The 25,920-nt window shown below is 54.7% G+C and overlaps 6 protein-coding genes across 6 annotated transcripts; 4 read left to right on the plus strand and 2 right to left on the minus strand.

Moving 5' to 3' along the window:
- Positions 1-3,969: 3,969 nt before the first annotated feature.
- On the plus strand, positions 3,970-6,933 carry PG986_014639 (glycoside hydrolase family 3 protein; the record flags this gene model as incomplete). The annotated part of the gene is made up of 4 exons (XM_066850861.1): positions 3,970-4,029; positions 4,290-4,447; positions 4,498-4,886; positions 4,943-6,933. 4 exons carry the CDS (start codon positions 3,970-3,972, stop codon positions 6,931-6,933), a joined length of 2,598 nt encoding a protein of 865 aa, XP_066693099.1.
- Positions 6,934-9,338: 2,405 nt separating this feature from the next.
- PG986_014640 (uncharacterized protein) lies at positions 9,339-10,734 on the plus strand (the record flags this gene model as incomplete). The annotated part of the gene is made up of 4 exons (XM_066850862.1): positions 9,339-9,343; positions 9,404-9,894; positions 9,969-10,444; positions 10,531-10,734. The coding sequence occupies 4 exons, from the start codon at positions 9,339-9,341 to the stop codon at positions 10,732-10,734; spliced, it is 1,176 nt and encodes a 391-aa protein (XP_066693100.1).
- A 1,126-nt stretch (positions 10,735-11,860) lies between these two features.
- Positions 11,861-12,928, plus strand: PG986_014641 (uncharacterized protein; the record flags this gene model as incomplete). Its single annotated transcript, XM_066850863.1, has 2 exons — positions 11,861-12,285; positions 12,400-12,928. The coding sequence occupies 2 exons, from the start codon at positions 11,861-11,863 to the stop codon at positions 12,926-12,928; spliced, it is 954 nt and encodes a 317-aa protein (XP_066693101.1).
- Positions 12,929-14,730: 1,802 nt separating this feature from the next.
- PG986_014642 (uncharacterized protein) lies at positions 14,731-16,851 on the minus strand (the record flags this gene model as incomplete). Its single annotated transcript, XM_066850864.1, has 3 exons — positions 14,731-15,044; positions 16,013-16,360; positions 16,479-16,851. 3 exons carry the CDS (start codon positions 16,849-16,851, stop codon positions 14,731-14,733), a joined length of 1,035 nt encoding a protein of 344 aa, XP_066693102.1.
- A 1,389-nt stretch (positions 16,852-18,240) lies between these two features.
- On the plus strand, positions 18,241-19,542 carry PG986_014643 (uncharacterized protein; the record flags this gene model as incomplete). The annotated part of the gene is made up of 3 exons (XM_066850865.1): positions 18,241-18,286; positions 18,437-18,784; positions 18,866-19,542. The coding sequence occupies 3 exons, from the start codon at positions 18,241-18,243 to the stop codon at positions 19,540-19,542; spliced, it is 1,071 nt and encodes a 356-aa protein (XP_066693103.1).
- Positions 19,543-19,858: 316 nt separating this feature from the next.
- PG986_014644 (uncharacterized protein) lies at positions 19,859-25,072 on the minus strand (the record flags this gene model as incomplete). The annotated part of the gene is made up of 4 exons (XM_066850866.1): positions 19,859-21,901; positions 21,960-24,429; positions 24,556-24,608; positions 24,722-25,072. The coding sequence occupies 4 exons, from the start codon at positions 25,070-25,072 to the stop codon at positions 19,859-19,861; spliced, it is 4,917 nt and encodes a 1,638-aa protein (XP_066693104.1).
- Positions 25,073-25,920: the final 848 nt, after the last annotated feature.

Here is a 25,920-nt window from a genome sequence, read left to right on the forward strand (position 1 = left end):
TTATTCAGCGCTCCAACTATGCCTGCGTCCTTAGCTACAACATGGTTTCATCTGCCAAGTGACGCAGTCTAATTCATTAGCCTTGTCCATATCTACCGCCCCATGTAGCCATAATCTTTCCCGTAATGCGCTGTGTCAGCGTCGTCCTATCAAGACCGAGGGGCGTCCCCAGCCAACGCGCCGACTGTAATGCGAAAATTTAAACCGAACGCATTTGATCCGTTCCAATGTGAAGTGGCTGTGGTCCCGTCCAGTTATACCAAGCAACAAACCAACCCAATTCGTTGGGAACATCAGCAGACACTTCTGTAAACCGTCCATCAAGTGAAGCCTCTGTCATCCCCCCTTTATTGTAAATACCTCGGTTGTGGTTTTTCACAGGGCTCTATGTCCAGTGCCTGTCCATTTCTTGGTCAAATCTCCTGGAGCAACTCCTCTCTTGTTAGCCGGACACTCCAGTGCCCAGTACTCCTAAGTTGTGAGGGCGGAGGTTGATGATACGACCGCTAGGGCAGCTCCCTCATCTCCGCCAGCAGGGCTTCCAGCAAATGCCCACGTTGATTTCGATAGCGGTCTCCACTGTTTCTGCTAGTCGTTGTTGCTGGGGTTGGCTCGACCATTACTACCTAGGCTACTATGTTCATTGTCGTCTTGCTCTTCCTGCTGTTGCTGAAGATCTTACCTCTCTTGTAACATCACGCGAACGCGATTAGGGGCTTGTTGGAGATCCAGTTGGACCATGCGCCCACACTTGGGGCCATGGAGTTCATGGAAGATGCCTATGCCGGCACGACGACCATCATACCATAGTGTTGTTCAGCCCATTTGACTGGCGGGACTGAAGTTAACATGCCGCCAGATGTGACGTTTCGGAGGCTCTCGGCGATGTGGATCAAGCTCGGAGTAGTGGTTGTTGAACTGGGTTCGGAAGAATATGTTTACGCCGGCGCGAGTGCCATGATATTCTGTGGCGTGGAAAGTAGGCCTCGAAAGGCAGCGGAATATGGCCCGAAGGTCCTCTAAATCGCCACCAAAGGTATCACCAATAAGAGCAGGAAGCTCCTGACATTCGTCCGTATCAGCTTCGCTTTTCTTTTTCCTCTTTGGCAACAATAAGTTGAGCTTTCGAGGGAAGAATTAAAGTCCTGCCTGTTCCAAATTGCCGCGAACGGGGGACGAGAGACAGAGGAACTACCCTCGGCTAACAACCTCGCCACATGCCGTCGAAATCGGCTGAGGGACGTACGTGTACAGAACCCGCACACTCCGGGATGGGGAGAAAGACGGGGAGAAAAAGGGCCGACTCCAGTGTTATTCCGCTTGGCTGCTTGGTAATTGTACACAGGCCGGTCCGTTCGGATATAGAACAGTAAAATGGAGAACTGCTCCTCTCGCCGGGTCCAGTTCGGGGGATGGATTGCGTTACCTAAATACATGTACTTACTCTGCCATTCGGAATCGTGCCCTTCTGAGCCGTCCACAGTTGGGGTCATGCGGGGGAGTTTAGCGGGGGTGGCACTGGAGTTTGGGTTAGCTCCCACTGACGAACCTGCCCAAGTTGCCAAGCAAGTACCCCAAAGGAAATAAAACTTTCCCCAAATGCGAAATTGGAAAAAAGTGCGATTGACATCAAGACAGCACATTTTGGGGATTTTCGGAATCAGGATCAAGGGACCGCATCGGATGAGAGCCCGGATCTGGTAGACGGGTTCGTTTAGAGTTGAGTTGGGTTGGACGGGTGCACTCAGTTCCATGAATCTATCATACATGCTCTGTACTCGCACGAGATTCACGTTACATAGCGTACAGGTACGGGACGCGCGCATTGCACTGGGAATGCAACTCAACATTGTGTAGCCCGGGTGGCACGGGAGGGCATGGCATGGCATGGCACAGCAGCCCCTTCACCGACTGCTGACATTACTGCATATGATTTGGATCAGCAGGACCTCGTTTCATTTCACCTCACTTAGCTGAAAAATAATGAATCATGTACACTCCTCTCCCTCCAGCCGTGTTAACGCCAAGGTGTGATGGCGATTGCCTACAGCGCAGCTAAGTCCTCACGCATCAAGAGCCCTGGCAGCCTGGGCCATGGAGAAAGCAGAGTGAAAATCCCTCAATCGCAAAGAGAGAGAGAGACCCAGAGTCTTGGTTGCTGGGATTGGGGACAGGTTGGGGAACTGATGAAATCATTACGAACAAAACAACGACCTGCCAAGACCGGTAAAGAGACTGACCAAGACAACGGGATGGGTCAGGATGCGGAGCGACTAACCGCTTCCTGGTTGGCGATTATTGAAGCCAATCTGCGCCATTCCCATCGCACTAACCCGCCAACCCACCAAACCCACCAGACCCAGCCGGCTCGCGCTTTGACAGTTTAAATACACACATCTAACCACATTGAGACCTTTCTACTTTCAACGAGTATTTACGAAGCCACGACGAGCATTAAAAAAAATAGAAAAAATTGGTAATATAGTAATAACGACTTGCTGTACTTATTAGCATGTTTCCTAGATTTTTTTCCTACATTTAGTGGTTGAGAAATAGATGCGTTGCAATGCGTGGTTTGGTGGTCTAGAGAAGTGTGTATTAAAACTGTCAAAGGGCGTGCCGGATGGTTCCTTCAGTGCCCCATCCCGTTGCGATTGCGCTGGCGTAACCTGGAACCTCTTCGGCCAAGGACATCGAGAATATCGAGTGGAACGAATTTGCAACATATGTTTATGAGAGGAGACACTCTATCCCATACCCCGCAATCAAATGTTCCTTGGCCGATTTGGACTCATGGAGCAGACGAGAACAACGGAACCCTCAAGGGTCGACGTCCGATGCTACCTGTCAATTAATAACTACCTGCCCACGACTCAAGCAAGGCCTGCCTGCTGCCAGGCAACCACACAAGGGGGGGGGGAACATACCGAAAGCCATCCGAAGACTGTTCGCTTCATTTCATGAGGCAACTTTATCCCAACGTTCTACTACACGGCCTCCCAAATCAATCAATTGAATGGAAGTAGGTTGTGTGCATACACATTATCATACCTACCCTCTAGAATTGTTTTTCAATGATGTTTTTTCATTCCAGCCAGTCGTGGCATAGCTTGGTGCCTGTGGGTGCCCCGGATTGACATGGGTTACATCGGCCCTTCTCACTAGAAGTCGAACCTTGCCCGCGCCAACGTGGGCGCCCGAGACTGCGAGAGATACTTCTAGCTGGGTGAGGTCACTGGAAGCGTTTGTTGTTGTCTACCCCAAATGAAGCCAAGCCAACACCCCCGGCGGCTCCAACTGCTAACGGCCTTTTTGATCGCGTCCGGATGGATCTTTTCCCCCATATCCCACCGGGCTCCAATCTTGGCCGTGTATTGCACACGGCTATGAGGCAAAATCAGGCAAGGCCCAGCTGATTATCCCTGCGTGGCTTTTTATTTGTACTTGCCACCTCTTAATGTATGTATGCATGCAATTGTCGTCTTGATATTTATTCAAGGGGGTTAATCCCGCGTCGGCACTAGGTAGAGAACACATGACTTGGACTGACCAGCCAGGATCGATCAACCCGCCTACTTTAGCTCGGACTTTTCGCTCGTTGGAGCTCGTGTGGAGAGTCAACAAGCGGAGAACCCTGTCACTTACATGCAGCGAGGCGCACAGCAGCAGGTAGCCAGTATGTACGGCGTGATGCATGCCATGCCATGCTGCCAATGCCTGCTTACCTGCGCTCGTCAAAGTAATGTGACGATCGACAGCGAGGCAGGCCGCGCAGGCTGGTGGACTGGAAAAAGCCGACTTGTTGCTATATATGTATCCCACTTCTCCCTCTGGATTGTCTAGACCTCCCCCTTCCCTTCCTGGCCAGCGCCATTTGTTGTTCGACTTGCCTCCCTAGTCGAAAACTTCTTCTTAGTCTGACTTGTCGCTCTCCATCACGAAGGCCAATAAGCAGCAAACGCTTTCACGATGCGCTACGCTCTTGTTGCCGCCTTAGCGGCCTGCAGTTCGGCTGCAAGCGCGCAACCAGTAAGTTGAACCATCTACCAGCCTCTGTTTTGCCCCTCAATATCCCGTGCGAGACATGAGCACATAAAGGATTCCACGAGGAGCGAGCCGCTGTACTTATTCCCCCTCGGGTCTCTTTCGGGTTCGCCTAACCCATTTTTCTTCCTCCGCCTTCACGACAACATCTGGTTCTCGCACTCGATGTAGACAAGATGCCGTTCTCGAAATTATTCGGTTCAGCCCTCGTACTGGCCCAAGTTGCAAGTTCTAACCATGTACAGGTCGAGGAGCGAGCTGAGACTGCCCATTCGGAACCTTTTTACCCATCGCCGTGGATGAACCCCAAGGCAATTGGTTGGGAGGATGCATACGTCAAGGCCAAAGACTTCGTCTCTCAGATGACCCTATTGGAGAAGGTCAACCTGACTACTGGTGTCGGGTACGTACCGCAGCCCTCGTATCAAGAGCCAATTGCTAACCCTCGTGAAGCTGGCAAAGTGAGCAATGCGTGGGCCAGGTCGGCTCAGTCCCCCGACTGGGCCTCCGAGGCCTTTGCCTGCAGGACTCTCCGCTCGGTGTCCGTTTCGCCGATTATGTCTCAGCCTTCCCTTCGGGCCAGACTGTTGCGGCCTCCTTTGACAGATCGCTCATGTACCAGCGCGGCAAGGCCATGGGGCAGGAGCACAAGGACAAGGGCGTGAACGTTATGCTCGGCCCCTCTGCCGGACCTCTTGGCCGACACCCCGAAGGCGGAAGGAACTGGGAGGGCTTCGCTGCCGACCCATGGCTGACTGGTATCGGTTTGGCTGAGACCGTCAAGGGTATCCAGGATGCTGGTGTCATTGCTTGCGCCAAGCATTTCATCGTCAACGAGCAGGGTGAGTACTTCGCTGTCCTCGCCAAACTGAAGCGCAATGCGTTAACATCCTACCAGAGCACTTCCGACAAGGTGGCCCCAACGTGTCGGATGCCATCTCATCCAACGTCGACGACAAGACTATGCATGAACTTTACCTCTGGCCCTTTGTCGATGCCGTGCGGGCTGGTGTCGGTTCGTTCATGTGCAGCTACAACCAGATCAACAACTCGTACGCTTGCCAGAACAGCAAGCTGCTCAACGGAATCTTGAAGAGCGAGCTAGGCTTCCAAGGATTCGTTATGAGTGACTGGGCTGCTCAACATTCCGGCGCATCAAGCGCGGTTGCTGGCTTGGACATGACCATGCCCGGGGACGTCGCATTCAACGATGGCAAGAGCTATTGGGGTACCAACTTAACCCTAGCTGTTATCAACGGAACCATTCCCGAGTATCGCCTGGATGATATGGCTATGCGCATCATGGCCGCTTTCTTCAAGACGGGCAACGAGATTGAGCAGCCGCCGATCAACTTTGACTCTTGGACCAAGGACACCTACGGCCCTATGCACTACTACGCGAAGGAGGGAGAACAGCAGATCAACTGGCATGTCAACGTCCAGCGCGACCACCGCAACCTCATCAGGGACGTCGCTGCTAAGTCGACCGTTCTCCTGAAGAACGACAACAATGCTCTCCCCCTGAAGTCGCCCAAGTTCCTTGCTGTTATTGGCGAAGATGCCGGACCCAACCCCAAGGGACCTAATGGCTGTTCAGACCGTGGCTGCAACGATGGAACACTTGCCATGGGCTGGGGATCCGGAACTGCCGACTTCCCCTACCTGGTCACTCCTCTTGATGCACTGACCATGAAGACTGCTGACGATGGCACACGCCTCGAACACGTAATCGACAACTATGCATGGGCTTCTACGAAGGCCTTGGTTTCTCAGGCTGACGTCACTGCGCTGGTGTTTGTCAATGCCGATTCCGGCGAGGGATACCTCACAGTTGATGGTAACGAGGGTGACCGCAACAACCTCACTCTCTGGGGCAGCGGCGACGAGCTTATCAAGAACGTGTCTTCGCTCTGCAACAACACAATCGTCGTCATTCACTCCGTGGGTCCCACCGTCGTCACCGAGTGGTACGACTCGCCTAACGTGACTGCCATCCTCTGGGCTGGTCTGCCCGGCCAGGAGAGCGGTCGTTCCATTGTCGATGTTCTCTATGGAAAGGTCAACCCCGCCGCCCGCACCCCCTTCACCTGGGGTGCGAAGCGTGAGGACTACGGCACCGACATCATCTACGAGCCCAACAATGGCGCAGGTGCACCCCAGCAGGACTTCACCGAGGGTGTCATGATCGACTACCGCTACTTCGACTACAAGAACATCACCCCGATCTTCGAGTTCGGCTTTGGTCTGTCTTACACCACCTTCGAGTACTCGAACATCAAGGTAGAGAAGAGCGACGCTGGAAAGTACAACCCCACCACGGGCTCGACCACCGAGGCCCCCACGTTTGGCAACTTCTCGACCGATCTGACCGACTACGCCTTCCCCAATGAATCGTTCCCCTACATCCCCTACTACATCTACCCGTACCTCAACACCACCTCCTCGGCCGCCGAGGCGTCCCAAGACCCCGACTACGGCCAGACCGCGGCCGAGTTCCTCCCGCCCAACGCGATCGCCTCCGAGGCCCAGCCCCTCGCCGCGGCCGGCCCCGCCGCCTCGGACGAGCCCGGCGGCAACCGCCAGCTCTGGGACGTGCTGCAGACCGTGACGGCGACCGTGACCAACACGGGCTCGCTCGTCGGCGACGAGGTGCCGCAGCTCTACGTCGCGCTCGGCGGGCCCGCGGACCCGCCCGTGCAGCTGCGCGGCTTCGACCGCATGCGCATCGAGCCCGGGCAGTCGGCCGAGTTCCGCGCCACGCTGACGCGACGCGACCTCAGCAACTGGGACGTCGCGAGCCAGAACTGGGTCATTTCGGAGTTCCCCAAGACCGTTTATGTCGGGCCTAGCAGCCGCAAGCTGGTGCTCGGCGCTCCGTTGGAGTTGTAGGATGGAGGGAAGCTGCCCCGTGATGGGTGGTGGACGAAGAAAAGGAGAAGCATAGAAGCCAAAAGGAGGCTAAGGCCGTCCCTAAAGACGCTACGAATACTTCTATAGTGTATATACTTAGTCCTAAAACTTAATGAACACATTCATGAACCAGCTTGCGTGCAGTTACTATTGGTTCGTGTTAGTCACGTGTGTGTGTGTGTGTCTTGGCTTCATGGAGGTCCAGATGGATGATCCCTACGCTCCTCTTCCAGAAACACCGATCGCATCTGCTTCTTCTCGGAAGTGCAACCTTGATAATGTACGGAGATGGGGTTCTCCGGTGTCCCTCGGCTGCTCGGGTGAGGAGTCAAGGGGCGTCCGGACAGAGGATCTGCACACGTCAGAATCCACCACTTAATCAACATCTAGAGTTGATCTGCGTTTCCCTTTCCTGGTCAAGTGTATGCTATGTAGCATTGCTCTCTGCACGACTGTATACGGGAAGGATGGTCTTCCGTTTCTTACTCCGGTTTCATACTAGTGGTTCTTCATTATAACGCTACGTCATATGAACAAAACCGTATGATGTTTCACTTGGATATAACTTACAGTATGATAGCAGCAGGCAAGAACAGATCAAGGAGAAACTGCTACTGGCAGAGCCAAAAGCTGGACGGAAACTTGCACACCAAACACTCTACAACTGCAAGCTTCGCCCTGGCACGATACAACAGCCGAAAAGCATCAGAGAAACAGATTTATCCGGATGATGTGTCTGACTTGTCAATTTTGTTGTCGTCGTTGTTTTGTTTTGTCATTCTAGTGTGTGGCTGGCTCGTCGGAAGGGGTGTCTCCTGGTGGAGCCAAGGGTCCTGGCTGTTTTAGGACCTCAGCCACTAGAGCGACAGCGCCCCATCGCCCTACAGCAAACCGCTGCAGGAACTAATGAGAGTGCCATCTTCTGCGCCATCCGTCGTTCTGTTCATCACTCGAGGGAAAAGCCACGATATCGCATGAGCGCCCGACGCCCGCTTCGTTTGCTCGTCGAGATCACCTCCAACTCACGTCATGCACATCTGGTCAATCGCGCATTCGGATGGCCGATGCACCAAGTTATGTCGCATTGACACAGTGACGCGCGACAAGCTGGGCATCGTAAACCAAGCTTTTTTTTTCTGCTGGTCCCCTACGCCATTGATTGATTGAAACGGAAAATGAAGATCTGGTGGACAAGCAACAAGAGGCCCTTATCTTAAGGATCTGGACATGGAAACTTGACACAAGCTTCTCTGCTGTTTGGGTGTAATCCGGGGTAGCACGGTGGTGGGCTGTCAGTTTCCGAATCCCCTGTGATCTCATTTTACTTCCAGGTTCCCGGGCTTCTTACTGTATTGACAAATATGTAGGTAGGTCAGCCCACCTGATGATGATGACGCTCCAGGGTGCCATCGAATAAGCCATGCTCGTGGGGATCGGGCATAAGAATAGGAACATCCTTTTCCTCTTGGAGCAATGGGTCGCGTGCCTCGTCTTGTCTTGGGGTTCAGCTTGACAGTCGCGGCGGGACAAGCGGGACCAAATAAGCCCAATCCGGGTTCAGTGCAACCGCTGGGCGGCCAGCGTTGAAACGGTTCCTGGTGCTTGGCCTCCGTAATGTGGTACTGCTTCTGGGCTCGCGACGAGGCGACATGGAAGGGAAATTCAAGAAGGGCGAAAAGAGCACCGGCCGAAACAGGGCACGTAGCTTGATCGACGAGCTTAACTGGAGTCCTGGGTCGCCGTCGTTGCGCGCCCGATTCTGCCTGAGTCCTGATTGGCCTGGGAGCCACCCATTCGAGACGGCTAGTGTCACGCACCCCCGGCCACGAATGCTACCACGCCCGTTGGAAACCCAGCAGGCTCGGCGCCAAGACCCAAAAGTTGGGGGGAGAAGAGCCACCCGGAGCCTATGCGTTCGAAACATCGCAGTCAGCCAAGAGGCCATCGAAACAGCTCGAGTTGGAGGCGAATACGGCGCCTGCGACCCCGGGAGGCGCTGCCAGCGATCGGAGGGCTGGCCGCTCTGCTATCTGCCATTACTAAGTAGATCATCTCTCGGCTGGCTTGGCTTTTAATCTTTCTGGGTTTCGTTCCTGGGCTTTCCCTTTCATCCCATCTCACAACTAACTTTCTTGTCATCCATTTCCTTGTTACGGTTCTGAGGGCCGGACCCTGTTGAGATTTTACTATTGACTTCTTCGGCAACAGCTGGACTGCATTCTTTTTTGGTGTATATTCTCTTCAACTACTTTTTCCCCATTTCTTTTCTGTACGGCGAGCTTTTGGTGGGAGAAGACAGACAGAGGCACGCTTGGCAATTTTGAGGCGTGCGATAAGAGTACGACTTATTCGAATCGAAACCCGGAATCGCATAAATCCACAAAATGAGGTAAGGACGCACGTCAATGACATAGTATACCGTGAGCCGTGAGCTGACCGGCCGATATAGGCGAGGTTTCCGTCGTGGGCAGGAGATCGCAGATGCCTTGCGCATCGAGGTCCGGGATCTGGAGGACAGGGACGACCTCGGTCCTCGCTCGTCGCCTAGCTCACCCGACTCACCAGCCTCAGCTGCTAGCTCTCCCTCGCCGACGAGCACTACGTTCTCTCCAGGCGCCACGAAGACGGCGTTGCCGGCGCCTGGCGTCACTTCGACGACATCACCGCCGGCCGGAGCCGTAACGACTGCACCGACAGCTCAGCCCGTGATCGCTACGTCCGTGTTATCCTCGACGACTCTGGTCAGCTCCGTGGTACCTGCGGGATCGGAGATTATCCCCACTTCTATTGACACGAGGCCGTCGTCTACGATTCGGCAAACAAAACCTGATGGCACGGCGAGTGCGGTGCCGGCCAATGGTATTACCGAGAAGGGAGGAAATAACGGAGGCGGCGGAGGTGGTGGAATATCGAAAACCGCTATCGGTTTTGGAGTTGTTGGTAAGTCACCCGTATTCATCGACAAGTCTTCCTATCATGTGCAACACGGAGAAGCTAACGGTGTTACTCATCAGGGGCTGTGGGGTTTCTTGTTGCGGTCGGCTTCTTGATCTGGAAGTTCTGGTGGTGTCGAAGGAAGAAGGCCAATACGAACCCACCGCCGAGGGCAGAGCTGATCGCCAGCGATAACACCCGCCCCGGCGCCGGCCCAGGTGGCGGCATGAAGCGGTCAGATTCGAGCGTCATGGGCTCGCTCATGGGGCACGCGTACCGGGCGGAGGAGGGCGGCAGCATGTATGACCACCAAGTCGGCGGCACGTACATGGACGAGAAGCGCCGGCCTGGTTCGCACGACGACCGTGACCCGATCCTCCCGCGCGAGCCGGAGCCAGTGGCGAATCCGAACGGCGACCGCTCCGAATCGCCCGTCGGATCCTGGCTCAAGCGGCAATCGACGCGCATGCTGGACCCGCTGACGGCGCGGGCGAGCATGACGTCGAGCGCGGCGGGCGGGTTCAAGATGACCGAGCAGCCACGGCCCGACGACAGCGTCAGCCAGTTTGGGGGCGACCAGATGCCACCTCCGCAGATGATGGACCCGCGGTTCCAGCCCCCGTGCCGGCGATGCCGCCGCAGTACCAGCCGCCGCAACAGCCGACGGCGAAGTACTACTTCCCCATCGCCATTGACCCGCAGAAGGTCCCGCCGCCGCCGGCGCCCTATCGGATTTCCATGGCCGAGACCAACCGGACCTCGGGCACGTGGAACACGTGGGGCGTGCAGCAGCACCGGGACGACAAGCCCAAGGGGTGGAAGGCCAAGCTGGCTGCCCGGTCGTAAGTGGCGATAATCACCGGCCGTAGTGCGTGAAGTGAAGCAGGGTCTTCAGAAGAAAAGGAAGAAGCCGTTGTACGTAATGAGCCAACGCATATGTTGGGCTGGGTGGCTGTGGTGGCGCTACTGGCTTGTTGTTTCAACAAGTACATGAATTTATTGTGTGCAGGTCAGGCCAGACGCCTTTTGAACCCGGTCCAGCTGTATATATAATAGTACGGAGATATTTAATGCTATCAAAACTAGAGACACAAAAACTTAAAAAAGAAGAAAAAAAAGTGCGACACAAGATACGGTCACTCGCTGACGAAGTCTAACCTGTTTACTTGATATGAAGCTGCAACTTATTCTACATCAATATGAGAGTCCTCGCATTCCTTTACAAATTCCTGATCTAATAGTATCGAGTCATGGCAGTGGCGCGACGAATACATATATGGGATAAGTATATGGATGGCCGCAACGTTGTAGTTAGCCGGAGCAGGGAAGGGTTTCAGGGGTAATAGTCAGTCCTGCCATTTATACAAGGAAAAGGGGTAACTTCCGAGTATAACCTCTAGAAGCACATCATAGCCCCTGGCCTGATGTACAGATCAGCTTGAGTGCTGGAGAAGACCATAACCCGACATCGGCGATGGATCTTTCCGACAACCTAGTCGGCGCTCGACCTCGTTGTCGCCGACTGAAGCTGTCCGGCTTACGCGTGATACGCAAATGCAGCGCCAAACCGACGATTGCCTTTCCGGAAGGTTCATGAGTCTTCACACGTCGTGTTATTGCCTGGGCTCCCAGCACACCTTCACTCACAGGGCAGGAAAATCGCCGGCCCCTTTTTCACTGGCACTCCTCCCATTGAAGCTTCAGCCCTTGCTCCAATCTCTAAGATAATCCCACCCACCAACCAACTACCAAAGAAAAGAGTGAATCTAGTGTTGAACCTGCCTTGTTCTTCGGCGACCATCCGGAGAAGATTTTCAGCTCTGGCAGAAATTGACTAGTACCTCGACACATCCACGCATCTACACACACACACACACACACTCACACACTCTCTTTCTCTCTCTCCCCTCGCTCCCCTCCTCCTCTCCCTTGCTCGCTTGCCATCCGTACCCCGAGCTGCCCCTAACTCGCGATGGCCTCAACCAACGCCACCATCCCCGCGACGGAGTTTCCCAAATTCCCCAAGCTCGCCCTCGAGCTCCGCCGCATGGTCTGGAACCACGCGCTCGACCAAGAAGGCGAGGAGCGCCTGCACTTCTACCACCGCGAGAGCCAGCGCCTCCTCCCGACCAAGAACAACATCAGCGCCCTCCGCGCCGCGACCCGCGAGTCCCGCACCGAAGCGCTCCGGCGCTACACCGTCAAGCTGCCCGTCATCGCGATGACGCCGCTGCCGGCGCAGCCGGTACCCGACCGGGAGATCTGGAGCTTCGAGGACTGGGTCCTCGAGACGGCCGACGCCCGCTGGGGCATTTCGAGCCACGAGGAGCAGGCCGGCACGCGCCGCCCGAGCCGGAGCCTGCGCGAGCGGTACTGGCACCACCACGCCATGGCCGAGTACGCCGAGGGCTACGAGCAGCACATCAACAACCAGCGGGCCACCGACTTGCCCTCCTCCTGGCGCACCGGCTGCGTCTAGATCGACCCCGAAGCCGACCGGTTCGCGCTCAGCTACGACGTCTCCGACGAAGAAAACGCGGAAGGCATCGTCGACGACGCCGGCTGCGAGGACATCGTGTGGCACGGCGGCGGTTATCCGGATCTGGTGGCGTACCAGATGGTCTTCGACTTCAAGGCCGCCATCCTGGGCGAAGAGTCTCTGCACCGCGACGAGATACAGCGCCGCCACATATCCCTCCCGCTTCCCAACAATGTACTTGGCCAGATCCGGAACGTCGTCAACCTCGATATCGTTCCGTACGGCCGGGATCCCGATCTGTACCGCGGCCCAGTCACGAAACGCGCGTTCCTAAGCGGCTGGTGCTCTGAGCATTTCCGCCAACTCCGAGCCCTGGTGGACGCGCCGAGCCCCAGAGTGCTGAAGTGCCTGATCCCCGAGGTCGAGTCGCGTACCGTGGTCGGCAAGGTCGAGAGACGCACTGCCGAGTGCCTTGGCATCTTCGAAATCCCCATCGTGGACGACCCGGCAAGTGAGGATGACGAAGGCCACGAAGAAGACGAGGACGGTTCGGACGATTAGGACGACAGCGATTTGGGCACTGAATACGACGAGGAAGACGAAGGCGAGTGGGACGCCGAAGATGATGAGGGCGACCTGTATGAGGAGAATATGTAATGATACGAAGAAGGGTTGAAGATAAGATAAAGGCGAAAGAGGACTCACCGAAGAAAGCATAAAACCAAAGAGAAAATCGGCGAAGAAACCACAAGAGTAAATAAAGACTCATCGAGAAAAAGAGGTACACTAAATCTTCAGGGGGGCTGACTGGAACCTTTGTGGCCAACATGGTTGCGTATATTCACTCATGCGGCTTCATGGCGGGGACGACTATCCCAACCCCAGCCCCTTGTCCCGAGTTGGTGTAGCTCTCGACCACGATCCATATCCCGATGGTCTTTGTTGAACCCAGCAGCCCAATGTACGAATAAGGATGTATCAGCTCTGGTACATGAATACACACTCGAGCGTGCGCGCCCGCATACATATACACATAGCGCAAAGCACCCCCCGAACGAGAGTTCTAAGGTCTAATAGGACGCATACAGACATGTGTAGACAGCTTCGGCCTTTGAGAATTTATATGTTCAATGAACCCTAGGAAAGCCTCCTACCTTGACCTACTTTTCAATGTGCCGAATATTATAGTCCTCTCCTTAATACTATGGTGGCCCCTTTTCCTATGTAAGATGCCACTGACAACGAAATCGAAGGCGAGAGAGACAGAGAATGGGAGCCGGCAGGCTGCGATGACTATTATCTTCCTGGTAAGGCCCTCTGAGAAACGACCTAGGCATATCTCAGTTGCTCGATGATGACTCTGAATGTGTCACAACGCTGATGCGGGATAGTGGTAGGCAATGAAAAGCACTAGGCCACGGTACCTATGGATCTGTGAGGCCATACATCTATTTACTCGATAGTAGGATATTCGTGGATACCAAAACCCAGGAAGAACGCCATGGTGTTTGTGGCATGCCCTACGGCCCAGCTCGTATCAACTGAACATCAAATAGGCAAATTGATGTCACTAATATGTGCTCAGGTCCAATGGTTCCAACGATTTGATTGATACTCCTCGATCTAGCGAGTTCAAGAGATATCCGAGCCCATGCAATTTCAATCTCGACGCACTTTCAACACAAGCTAGCAACTGTTTCGAAAGTCGAAAGGCCGTACATAATTATGCCACCGATCGCCACCATAGTCCCCTTCATCATACTGATCAGCACACGCTCCTCGTCCACAACGTGTACATTGTGCTTCTGCTGTTCGTGACGAGCTCAGGCAGCTAAGAGGCAAGTGGCAGTGACGTTGCAGTGTCCCCAACGTGGGAACCAAGGGTCATGTTCAGGAAAGCTGCTTCCTCAGATTCGGAGCACGGGGCGGCGGTTTGTCTGAAGCAGTGTAGGAATCCGTCGGGGTTGACGGTGAGGCAATAATCTGTTAAGTAGTGACCCGAAGGCCACCACGAATAAGTCAGCCATCGGTTTCTGTAAGGCAATAATAGCCAAGACGAAATGCCAGGCTGCGTGGTTCCAATAAACAGGTGTGCGTAAGGCTATGCCTCCTCCTTTCACATATCCCGGGAAATGGCAGCAGCAAAACTTACTCGTGTCCACCGTGTACCTGCTGTAGACAGTCGTCGTGCTCGGTTTGCACCAGCATGCCATGGTGTGACCATCGGCCTCGAGGTCACAGACGCCGCAGCTATCACCGTAAAAGCCACTGTGGTTCGTTGGAGATGGTTAATGTGTATTCGTCGAACCATATTGAAGCATAGTAAGGACAAAGAGGGTGCGAATGAATGTTGGGGGTAGTCCTTACTTCTCTTGGGCGAAGAGTCCAGGGGTGTCAGCGAAACCGTAGCAGTAGTTGAGGTTCATCTTGCTGCAGACCCACGGAGGACCCATGGGAACCGTCGTCTTGCAGTAGGCCTTCAGCACGCGATTGTTGATGATGGCGGCGCCGTCGTAGCATTTGGAGGACCAAGCGTCCTCGTTGCCTCGAGCCAGCATAGCCATCAAGGCACAGAGGAAGAAGCCGAGGAGGGAAAACTTGGCCATGGTGAGATGGTTCGGTTGTCTTGGCGGGTTGAGCGTTTCGGGTGTGTGGTGCTTGCGCAAGCTGCTGCCGTCTGTCTGTCGGGGTGTTCAGGGAATAGTAATCTGATGGGCTCAAGTGCGAGCGGAAGGGCGCGAACAAGTGACCGCGTAACAGAGAACGGACGAGAAATGGGGAATGTGTATGAGATTGTGTGTCTGGAGGGGGATGGAGTCTGAAGACTGGAGAGAAAATCGATGTCGTGGGGAAGCTTTCCACGTCAGGACTGCCGCGGCCTGAGATCTAGATAGCGCAACAGGCAGACCTTGCTGGCGAGAGGAAGGCGCGCTTTACCCCAAGCTGCCCCTGCCTGCTGCCTTCGACCTCCGGTTACTACTTGGAGGTATATTAGCAGTCTGAGGAAGGCGCGAATGCAGGCACGGCCCCTTTCAACGTCCAAACATTGCTCTCGATTGCCAACATGAAGCTGCAGCATGGCGGAAGTATGACTCGAACTATTACCTAAGGTTGGAATACATCAATCATCCAATTGAACCTACTTCAAGCAGGCACAACTTGATGGCAACGGGAAAGTATGGCTTGTTGCGATCGAGGTCATTTGGACGCCAGTGACCCACACACGCACACCAATTGACTGGACTTGCTTGCACCGACACGCCAGTGTCAAGTCACACTAGACTTCGTGGAGTGGCGGGCTTTGCTCGTGGGTATGATACGAAGGTTAATGTTTACTTGGATACTAAGCTATCTACTTCCTTTTATAAAATGTGGCCATATCATATCAAGGTCCACGTGGACTTCGGAAATAGAATCGAATGTAGAAAGGGAGACCGTGCCCTTTAAGAGTTCAATGATGCGAACAGAAACCGATCTATAGCCGACGTCGTATTCAAAACCGAGTTCTTGAGGAAGCAATTGGCGGACACCTTGGCCACGATGGCCGACAGATCTAGTGGAACTACAGGTCAATACGATTACCGACACAGGGAACGGTAACATCAAGAACTTGGGGAAGCCGTCGTTTATGAGCTTGACACTTACCGGCGCCAAACAAAACACCCCGGCAATCCTTGGTGCGGCTCGCGCGATTGTAGCTGACACACAGCCGCATGCAGTCGTTGTACGTGTAGACAGTGGCGCCGACGATGTCGAAGCGGCGCCCGGGCTTGTCCAGGCCGCAGGCCAGGCTGAAGCTGGCCTCGTAGCTGCTGTCGTATTTGACCGTCACGTTCTCGCCCGTCAGCCTGGCGCACTCGAGCGGCAGCCGCACGCCCGCCGTCGGCACCGCGTAGAGGCTGGTCCCCGTCGTGCGGTCGGTCCGACTCGCTGCCGTGACCGCGTCCGTCGACGACGCGGACACATCGCCAGCTGGGCGCTCACCTGACGCTCCTTTGGCGCCATCGTTATACGCACTCCTACGGGAGAGGTCAGCACAGGTCAAGGCGAACTGCCTCAGTTACGCGACGGCAGCCTTCTTCATTGGCGGGTCTCGGGGGGGGCAGCATACTTGACGGCCATACTCCACCAACGCCACCTCCGACCGCAGCGGCGATGATCACAATCGTTACGACCACCAGCGTGATGAAGAGGGTCCGTGAGATACCGCAAATGGTAGCGTCCCTCTTCGGGTTCCTACCCATCCCATCCACGCCGCTGCCGGAACTGGTGCTCTCTCCCTCCACGTACCCATTCGGTGACTGTTGTGACGTCTCAGGGTAAGCTGCCTGCGAAGCTGGCAAGTTATGCGTGCACTGCTGCTGCTGCTCTGGTATCCGCTGGGGTTGTCGAAGCTGCCATGTCTGTGGGCTGCAGATCGGGATATAGGGCTCAGGGTCCCGGGTATGGTCCCAGACTACCTCGGGGGCATTGTTGGCGTTCATAGTAAAATACGACGAGGCGTCTAGCCCTTGACGATTGAGGCAAAGCAGGAAGAGGCTGCAATAATGGACGCACGAGAAACAAAATCAATATAAGTAATCGATAACGGCGGTGACACGAAATATCAAGACAGGAGACTTGCTTTGGCTTCCACAGCGTAGACCTCCTTCTTTCGTTCTAGCTTAGCCGGCCGGTTGATAATTAGAAGAAAAGGGAATTTCGCTTGGACTGGCCATGGCCTTTCAGAGAAGACTTGAAGGAGGGGGCTGACTATGTCGGAAGGGGGATACCACAGCCTTCAAGGCTACACGGATTAGCAGTCGAGTCGGTAGGACTATCAACCCCCGCCAACCCCTACGCAAGGAAGAACCCGCCGCGGCCAGGCGTTCTCAATAGCATGAGCCATGCATCATGATGTGAACTCTCCCGCGGCCTGTTCCTAATTGGTCATTCCTCCTGGCTGTATTTCAAAGGCGTCGATTCTCCGAAATGATTCGGGTAACGTGGTAGTGGGGGACGTTGGGGGCGATTCCCGATATCGAATCGCACTGAAGAGTTGGGGTTTCCTTTATTAGCTGTGGTGAGACTCTTCCCTCTTGTATTTGATGAGATCCATAGCGAGCCTTCCGTCATCTTGCCTACTGGGCATCCAAGGGCCATATTGAGGGCCAAGTCCCCTTCCCCCAACTGGCGGAATCGTAGATGACGTGGACGCATTTAGATTGCTTTATTTCGGATGTATCTCTCTGCCTCGGCTCTGAAGTAGTTGCTGTAATGAGACGGTATGTAGAACACAAGTTATAAAGTTGGTGATTCCTGTCCGGGTTGCTGAAGCACCAAGCGTGTGCGACCAAGACCCCGCGGCAGCTGACCAACACCAACAGGGAGCAATGCCAAAATAGGTTAAATTGATGGTACGTCGGCGACTTCTAGGAGCCCCCAAGTACAAAGTACACCACCCCTCGGCAGGCAGCGAGTCCTCCCTAAGCAATGTGGCTTTGGATTTGAATCTGATGCACTTATCGGATTACTCCTGTATCTTTTTTATTGATCCGTTCGTTTGACTGAACTGCCAAAGAGCCTCAGGTGATCGGGTAGAAAGAAGGTCGGCCTGTTTCCTTTCCCTTTTAGCGAGTGCGGACCCATCGTTAGCGGTCTAGGTACAGCTTGACAGCCAAACAGCCCAGTAAGGCAACCGACCCAGAGGCGCCGACTCCACTGAAGAAGCATGCGTACCACTCGAAACCCAAGTCTTTCTCGCAGTGGTTGTTAGCACGAGCATCGATCTGGTATGTAGCTCAACTTCCCTTTTCTGGCAACACAGGTATGTCGACATGAATGATACAATAAAAATAAAAGAGAAAAGAGGATTTAGTCCCGGTTATTATATGATGTATAGCAACTTGTATTGCAACACGCACCTGCCTATCTACCTAGGTAAAAATAAAGCCTATTTAAAGTAACATCATCCCCCCTTACTTGCTTCCCTCTACCCAACTAAACCCAGATCACTCACTTCCTCCTCAACTACGTCCTACTCAACGCTCCTTTAAACAACCTAAATCCCTATCCCTATCCCCACCATAGTTTCCCTCAAACAGATACGGGCCTCCAACGCCCGCATCGCCACCACCCTCCCACCCGCCCTCGTCGCCGTCTTCGTAGGCGCGACCAGCGGCATCGGCAACACGACCCTCAAGCAGTTCGCCCGTCGCACACAGCAGCCTCGCATCTACTTCGTCGGACGCCGGCAAGCTGAGGGCGAGCGCATCCAGGCCGAGCTGAAGAAGCTCAACTCCCGCAGGGAATACCACTTTATCCAGCAGAACGTCAGCCTTCTAAAGAACGTCGACGAGGTCTGCCGCTATATCCAAAGCCGCGAGTCTACTATTGATCTACTCTACCTCACTTGCGGATCCTTGATAGCCAAGAAGCGTACGCTCACGCTCTCATTGCCGCCCTTGATTAATAGATGATAGATAACCAGTAGCTTATAATCACCCACGCCTACCCCAGAAACCGCCGAAGGTCTTCATTACCCCATGGCCTTGATGTACTACGCCCGCACGCGCTTCATCGTCAACCTGCTGCCCCAGCTGAAGAAAGCCCAGTCCCTACGCCGTGTCGTTACGGTTGGCGCCGGCGGCAAAGAGGGCCCCGTCATCTCCTCCGACTGGCAGGCCAACAACATGAGCATCCTTTCATTCCGACCCCACGCCGCATCCATGACGACGCTATCGCTCCTGGCCGTCGCCAAGAAGGAAGAGTTCCCCGAAGTCTCCTTCCTCCACGTCTACCCCGGCTTCGTCAAGACGAGCATGTCGCGCGAGCTCACCGGCATCGTGCCCGCCGTCACCAAGGCGCTCTTCGCCCCCGTCATGGCGCTGCTCCAGATCCCCATCGAGGAAACGGGCGAGCGCCAGCTCCATTTCGCCACCAGCGCCCGTTTCCCGCCGGGCCTGTCCCAAGACGCCGACGGCATCCTCCTGTTGGACCAGGGCGTGCATACGGTCACCGGCGCCGACGGCACACCGGGGGGCGGCGTGTACTCGATCGATTACGAGGGCCAGGGCACCAGCGCACACGTGCAGGATGTACTCGATGCTTTGGCCAAGGACGGCACGGCCGACAAGCTCTCGGAGCACACCGAAGCAGAGTTTAGACGGATTACGGGCAGTGCTGTCGTCAAGTAACCATAGGGGTCCCTGCCGGCGTCGCCATGTGCGCGCATGTACACGTGTATGTCTGCGTCAATCTAAGCTTACGATAAACTTATCCAATTCGTTTCGTTTCATTGCACCTGCATATGAATATCCTTGCCATTAAATGCCGTGTCCCATTCATCATATCATCGTGTCGAACCCATAACTTTCCCCCTCAACGATTTTACTTACGCCGCCTGTCACGGCGCTGCAACCAGTACTCTAACCAACTAAGCCAGCCCGACCCCAAAAGGACAACGTTGTAAAGTCAGCGTCTTGACTGCCTGCTAGAGCTTATCGCCACCCCTTACACCGCCGCCGTCTCGTTGGCCTTGCCCGTCCCATCCAGATACCTATCCCTCAACTTCGCCTTCCACTCGTCGACCGAGATCCATGCCGTGCTGCCATCCGCGGCCGGCTGCGGCAGCGGGACGCTGTTCTTGGGCAGCGCCGCGGCCCCTTCACCCGCCTCTGCTGCTGCTGCTGCTGCGGCCAACGCCGCGGCCGGGTCCCACGCGGGGATCTTGATGTGCTCGTGGCCGGGGCGGCACTTGAGGCCGACACGGCCGCTCAACTCGCCGCGCGGCAGGCGCTCGTAGCAGCCTTGGCACAGGTGCTGCGTGCCCACGCAGTCGGCGCACACGTACAGGTCCACGTCCACAATGGTCCACGGGTTGCGACAGCCGGCGCAGAAGACCATCGTAGTCGGCTCCATCGGCGCATTGTCCGGAACCGAGGCAGACGAGGAGGAGGAAGACGACGACGATCCCTTGAACTCTGTCGCGTCGCTTCCTGGTTCGGTGTCGCTTTCCTGTGTCGAGGAGCCATTGGAGGAGGCAGTCTCGTCGTCCTCCTTCTTCGGGGCGGGCGCCTCGCTGGACATCTGATCGAGAGACGTGGCGGCACCATTGGAGGAGACCTCGGAAACCGTCCAGCGGAACGTCGCGCTATTCTTGTCCCTGACTGCGGACTGGATCTCGCTGGTTTGCGAAGCGAGCCACGAATCCCATCGGTTCTTCGCCTCGAGCTGGAATAGGTTGCGCAGCCTCCAGACGATCTGGGAGTTCTCTTGGTCGCCCACGGTGGCGAAGAGGCGTGCTAGAATCCAGTAGGCCATGTCGTCGTTGTCAAAGTCGCCGTCTGAGAGGAGCTCAATGCCGGCGCGCACAATCTTGCGAATCCACCCGCCGGCCGCTTTGTTTTCTGACTTTTGCTTGTGATGAAAGCGAACGAGGCAGCAAGTACGGTCGATAGAGGTCCACACATTCGCCTTGTCGTCCGACTCCGGAACGAGCTCCTCGATCCGGGGGCCGTAGGTTTGAAGCTGTTCAGCGGGCAAGTCCGGTATGGATGATAATGTGAGGTATCCTTGGGCCAAGCTGTTCTTGATATCCTCGATGGTGTAGGGGGATATTGCGTCACACGGGTGTGTTTTCAGGACCTCCAGCGCATCTTCTTGGACCTCAACGACCTTCGTCCTCAGCGATTCATTTGCTGCGGCAGCCAGTGTCTTTGCTTTGCCGTTATGCAGGTAGAACAACAGCTCGTAGCTCTCCTTCTCCGTGGCCAGTTTGATGGCCTTGTCGAAGAGGGCCTCGATAACATCCCAGCGATCCGTCGCATTCGCTGCTTGAACAAGGATCTGCGACTCCTGAACCTTTTGGTTGCCGAGGAACTCATGGACCAGGTCTTCCAGATATAGTGCCCATTTTCCTTGGTTACTGTTGATGGCCTCGATGAACGCAATGAACTCGGCGTATTCCTGCTTCTCCAAGTATCGTTCCAGAAGAGGAACGTATTCTCGGAAATGTACATAGTTAATATGCACACTCTCCCGGTGGGTTTGCGCAGCCGTCTTGAGATCAGTACCAAGGCGCCATTGTCGGTCGCCCAACTCCAGGGTAATGCGGGCCAATAGAGCTGGGTTTCCTGAGTCCTTGGCCCATTCGACTGGATCCTCTCGGCGATCCACGTCAATCTCCCGTTTCGCCTGACTGAGGCGCTCAATCGCTTCTGTATCACTCATCTTGGACTGCTTTGTGAGAAAGTGACAGGCGTGCCAATTCCGGTGATCTAGTACCAGGGCTTTTCTCGCACGGTCCTGGTAGATCTCGGTGGCACCGTCCTCGTCCCGGCATAGCTGGAACACTGCCAGAGCACAGTGGATTTCCCATTGAGAAGCTTGCTGCGGGGTGTCGTTGGCGTGATTCAACACCCCCGATGCCCACTCTTCCACCTGCTTGAGCTCCTTAATGGTGAATGCGTCCATTTCAAATGGGCTCTTTCCCCTATTTGATCCGGTGTAAGACTCGGAGTCATCTTTCATCTTCTTAGCCTTCCTCTTGTCAAGCTATACTCAGATGTCAGTTGGTCTCTAGTATTATCGGTGCCATGGGTGGAGTGCTTACACGACCTAGATAACCACGAATGAAATACGCAGCCGCTAGGAATTGTTGTTTGGTGAATCCCATTCGGCGGAACATATGCTCAGCCATGTGCTTCGCGGCTCGTCCCAAGACAGCTTCGTGTAGGTTGGCATCGGGAGCTTTCACCGCCTCGATGAGGGCCTGCCCGGCTTTGTCGACATACTTGACCACCAATGAGTCTTTGAGCCAGAGGGCAACTTGGCGAACACCCTCAGCAGAATAGACCCATTCGCCCCTGGTTTCTTGTAGGATGATACCTTCGCCCTCTTTCCATGTCTTGATGGACATACTCACAATGAATGGCCAAAATAGAGCATCAATCCCGCATTCTTCCGTAAAGAGTTTCACGAGAAGTGGGCCAGCCTCGGCTTTCAAGTCCTTGCTGAGATCTGCGGCCGAAAGATCAACAGCATCAAGATGGAACAGCAGATGTAGAGCGGCATAATCTCGGAGCTGCTTGTTTTTCCTGTATTCCTCATCGGTGAGGATAATCAGGCACGTGATGACAATTCGAATGTGGGCATTGTCGGGATCAAGGCAGATTGACTGCTTTTGCCCTGCGCCAATTTTCCCTTGGAAGAACTGCTCAAAATCGAATCGCGAATAGAGCTCCCCTGGACAGACGCTGTTCAAGAAATGGCGCACAATGTTGATCTCAGCTTCTTGTATGACTTGAGGCCCTCTGACAATGGGCCTGGCTGGCTGGCTGCTCAATGAGCTGATAGTGGACCCTGCTTTGACGGGAATACGCTGCATCAGCTCATCAGACCTCCAGTTGACTTGGTTGGAGTCGGTGACAGTGAAGAGCGGGTCGTATTTGTCCAAGAGCTTCTTTTTAAAAGGCAGCAGAGACACCGTCAGATTTCTCGAAGGCGCTGGCTCTTTGTCTACGACGACTGTTTGTCCAGTCTTCCTTCGATGAACATGGGTGGAGGGGACGGTGGAGGGCTGTCCACGCAGCTGCGTCGTCCGACGATGTTTAATGGCCACAATCGATTCCATTGCTTCAACGGGAAGGAAATCGCAACCGTCATTGATCCATAGCATAATCTCGTTGATCTCGTCAATCTCTTTTGGTGTCCGGATGTTGTTTAGGTTGCGCAGCGCCGCGTCGATCTGGTCAGCCCGGCTCTTGCCTGCGTTTTCGAGGACATCATAGATATCGTCTACCAGATCGACCTTTTCGAGGTCTTTCAGATTGCTATGCAGCTTGAAGTAATCGCCCTCGCATTTCTCTCGTAATGTGTTGAAGATGGTCGTGCGCCAATCGGAAATGCCCGTTCTTTTGACATCTTTGAGGATCGGCATCGCATTCATGCGATTGTTGATGAATGTGTCGATATCACTCCCATTGCATTCGCTGATAGGGATGACGCCGACACCCGACCCCAGCTTCTCTTTGAGCCAGCCCTTGGTTTCAGGCGACGCGGACAACATGATCTGGACACGCTTTCCGTCCGAAATCGAGCCCAGCCTTTGCAAGAGCTCTTCCAACTTTTTCACATCCGATTCGCTAGCATCGATGAAGAAGAAAAAGGACGTGTCGTTATTGACCCGTTCCTTGTTGTCGATGAACAACTGTTGCCAAATGTCGACAGTGTTCTGGAACTCGTGCTTTCTCTCGGCAATCTGGGCCATGGACTTTGTCATGGCCTCAAACGCTGTGGCGACCTGCCACAACATCGTCCGGGTGGCAACTTCTAGGAAATTGGGTGCCTCTCCATCCTGGTACTTCCGTTTATCGGAGTCGGCAAAGAAGTACGCGGTAACTGTGCGACTCGTTGTGCTGACGCGCTCTCCTTTCCGAAGCAACCTCAGTGTGTTGGCGATTAGCGAGGTTTTCCCCGAGTTCTGGGCACCCTCGATGACGAGAAATGGGTTCATTGATTCCTCAGCCTCCATCCAGCCGTTGAAGGCCTCCTTCTCGAGGATCCATTGCCCAGTGCCCTCGATAAGCCTGTCTTTGCGAGCATCGAAGGTCCTCTGCCACGTTGGATATGGCTCCCCGTCGCTTCCCAGGGCAGAATTGGGAAACCTCAAGGCCTTGGCGATTGATTGACGCCACTTCTTCGCGTCGTCTTCCTTCTTCTGCTCCCTTTGGCCTTCGAGGATCAGTTTGATGTCACCGGCGCTGTCACTGACGATCTTGTACGTCTGGGCGTTGACCAGCAGGTTCTCCTTGTTGTTGAGCTTGTCCATCATGCCAAGCAGCCCCGAGATGTTGTCGTCATTGAGGAACAGGCGCTTCATGAACGCCCCGAACTTGTGATGTTTCCTCTTCAAGCGAATGCTGTGGTCGCAGATTTCGACAAATAGCTGCAAGTTCTGGTATGCCACTCGCTTGAGCCTGATGTCCATATTGTTGTGGTAATACTCCAGTCGCTCAAGAAACTCGCAACACCTTACGAGCAGCTCTCCGAGGTTCTCAAACATTCCCTCGTATTTTTGCCAGCTATTAGAAGAAAGATCGATCAGCATTCCTCGAAAAGTCAATTAACACTCGTCGAAAGATGAAACAGTATGCATCATAGAAAAGCATAGGAGTTATGCTTAAAAACAAACCCGCGGTGTAACTTACGCCTCAATCACGAAAGTGAGTGCATTGAAGCACATGTCTGAAGGACCGAAGGCCTATGATTTCATGGTAAGCAAGCTGAACGTGGTCCAGACGGACTGGTAATACTGTTCCACAACACCCGCTGTAGGGAACTAGCAGAAGGCAGACGTAATTGGGAGCAACTTACATCAGATGCGGCACTAGATACGATGCCACCTATGGTCTGGATGCACTTCAATGTGTTGGTCACTGCCTTTTTGAACCAGCCATATTTCTCCGACTCTTCCTTCCTGGACTTTTGGATCTCATCGACCACGCCTAGGACGTCGTGGATACTCATACCCTTCCGCGGCGGCTTCCCCTCCCGGTCCGCAAGCTGCTGCACTCGCTCCTGCACCTGGGCCCAAATGTCTTTGATCTCCTTGTCCGCTGCTGCGCGGGCGGCCTCGGCTCCCGTAGGACTGAGGACCGCATTGCTGTTCTTGGCATCGCCGGCGGCGATGGCCGTGGCCAACGGTGTTTGGGGCGGGGGTGGCATCATGAGGCGGGGAATATGCAGTCCCTACTTATGAGCCACGACGCGGCTTTGGGGGAAATCGAAACGCGACAAAACTCGCAGAAAGTAGGTAGCAGTTGTAGGATCTGGTGTCAACAGTCAGAGAAAGGAGTCGGCCATCGCCCTGCTGATATGTATGTCGTCTCGAGTGCGTGCGGCTGGCCAAAAACCCGAGCGAATGTCGAGACTCGTGGCCAGTAAGCAGGCTGCGGGTTAGCGCTGTGCCACCCACCCAACCACGAGACCCGCTCTCTTGCGCCAACATGAAGCATGGTTGGGTAACATTTCTTTCAGCCCCAAAGCCCCCGGCCCAGCACCAAGTGCAGCGAAGACGATGGATGGTGGCCTTATGCAGGGGGTTATATTATTAGAAGCGTGGTGCCACTGGTTGCTGATTGCCTCGTTGCCTGGCCGGGCTCTGTGGCCTCAGCCTGACGCAATATGAGCAACGCCTCCTTCGACTGTTCGCTGCCTTGTCCAGCTCAAGAAAAGGAGTGAAAAGAAGGCGGTGTAACGAGCAACGAGCCTGAGGCGGTGGAATAGATGTAGATGGCCTCGAATGGCTGATTTACCTTGCTTCCAGGTCGTCGCAAAGTTCAAACGTTCCGTGTCCCGAGGGTGATGAGTCTGGGATGGCAAGAAGGTTCCAAAGCGTCGGGCGCGACTAGGGCCCCGCGGGACAAAGACCTTCTAACGAGCGAGCCGCCCTGCTTAGCCCTGATGGTGGCTGGACCAAGCACTAAAGTTCCGATCTACCCAAAACCCCCGCCCTAGAACCCCATCAACCTGGTTGCCGCTTTCCAAATGGATCAAGCTGAAGTAAGCCGCAT

The sequence above is a fragment of the Apiospora aurea genome, assembly GCF_038362705.1.
Source record: "Apiospora aurea strain CBS 24483 chromosome Unknown utg000010l_segment0_segment0, whole genome shotgun sequence".
In the NCBI taxonomy this organism is placed as follows: Eukaryota; Fungi; Ascomycota; class Sordariomycetes; order Amphisphaeriales; family Apiosporaceae; genus Apiospora; species Apiospora aurea.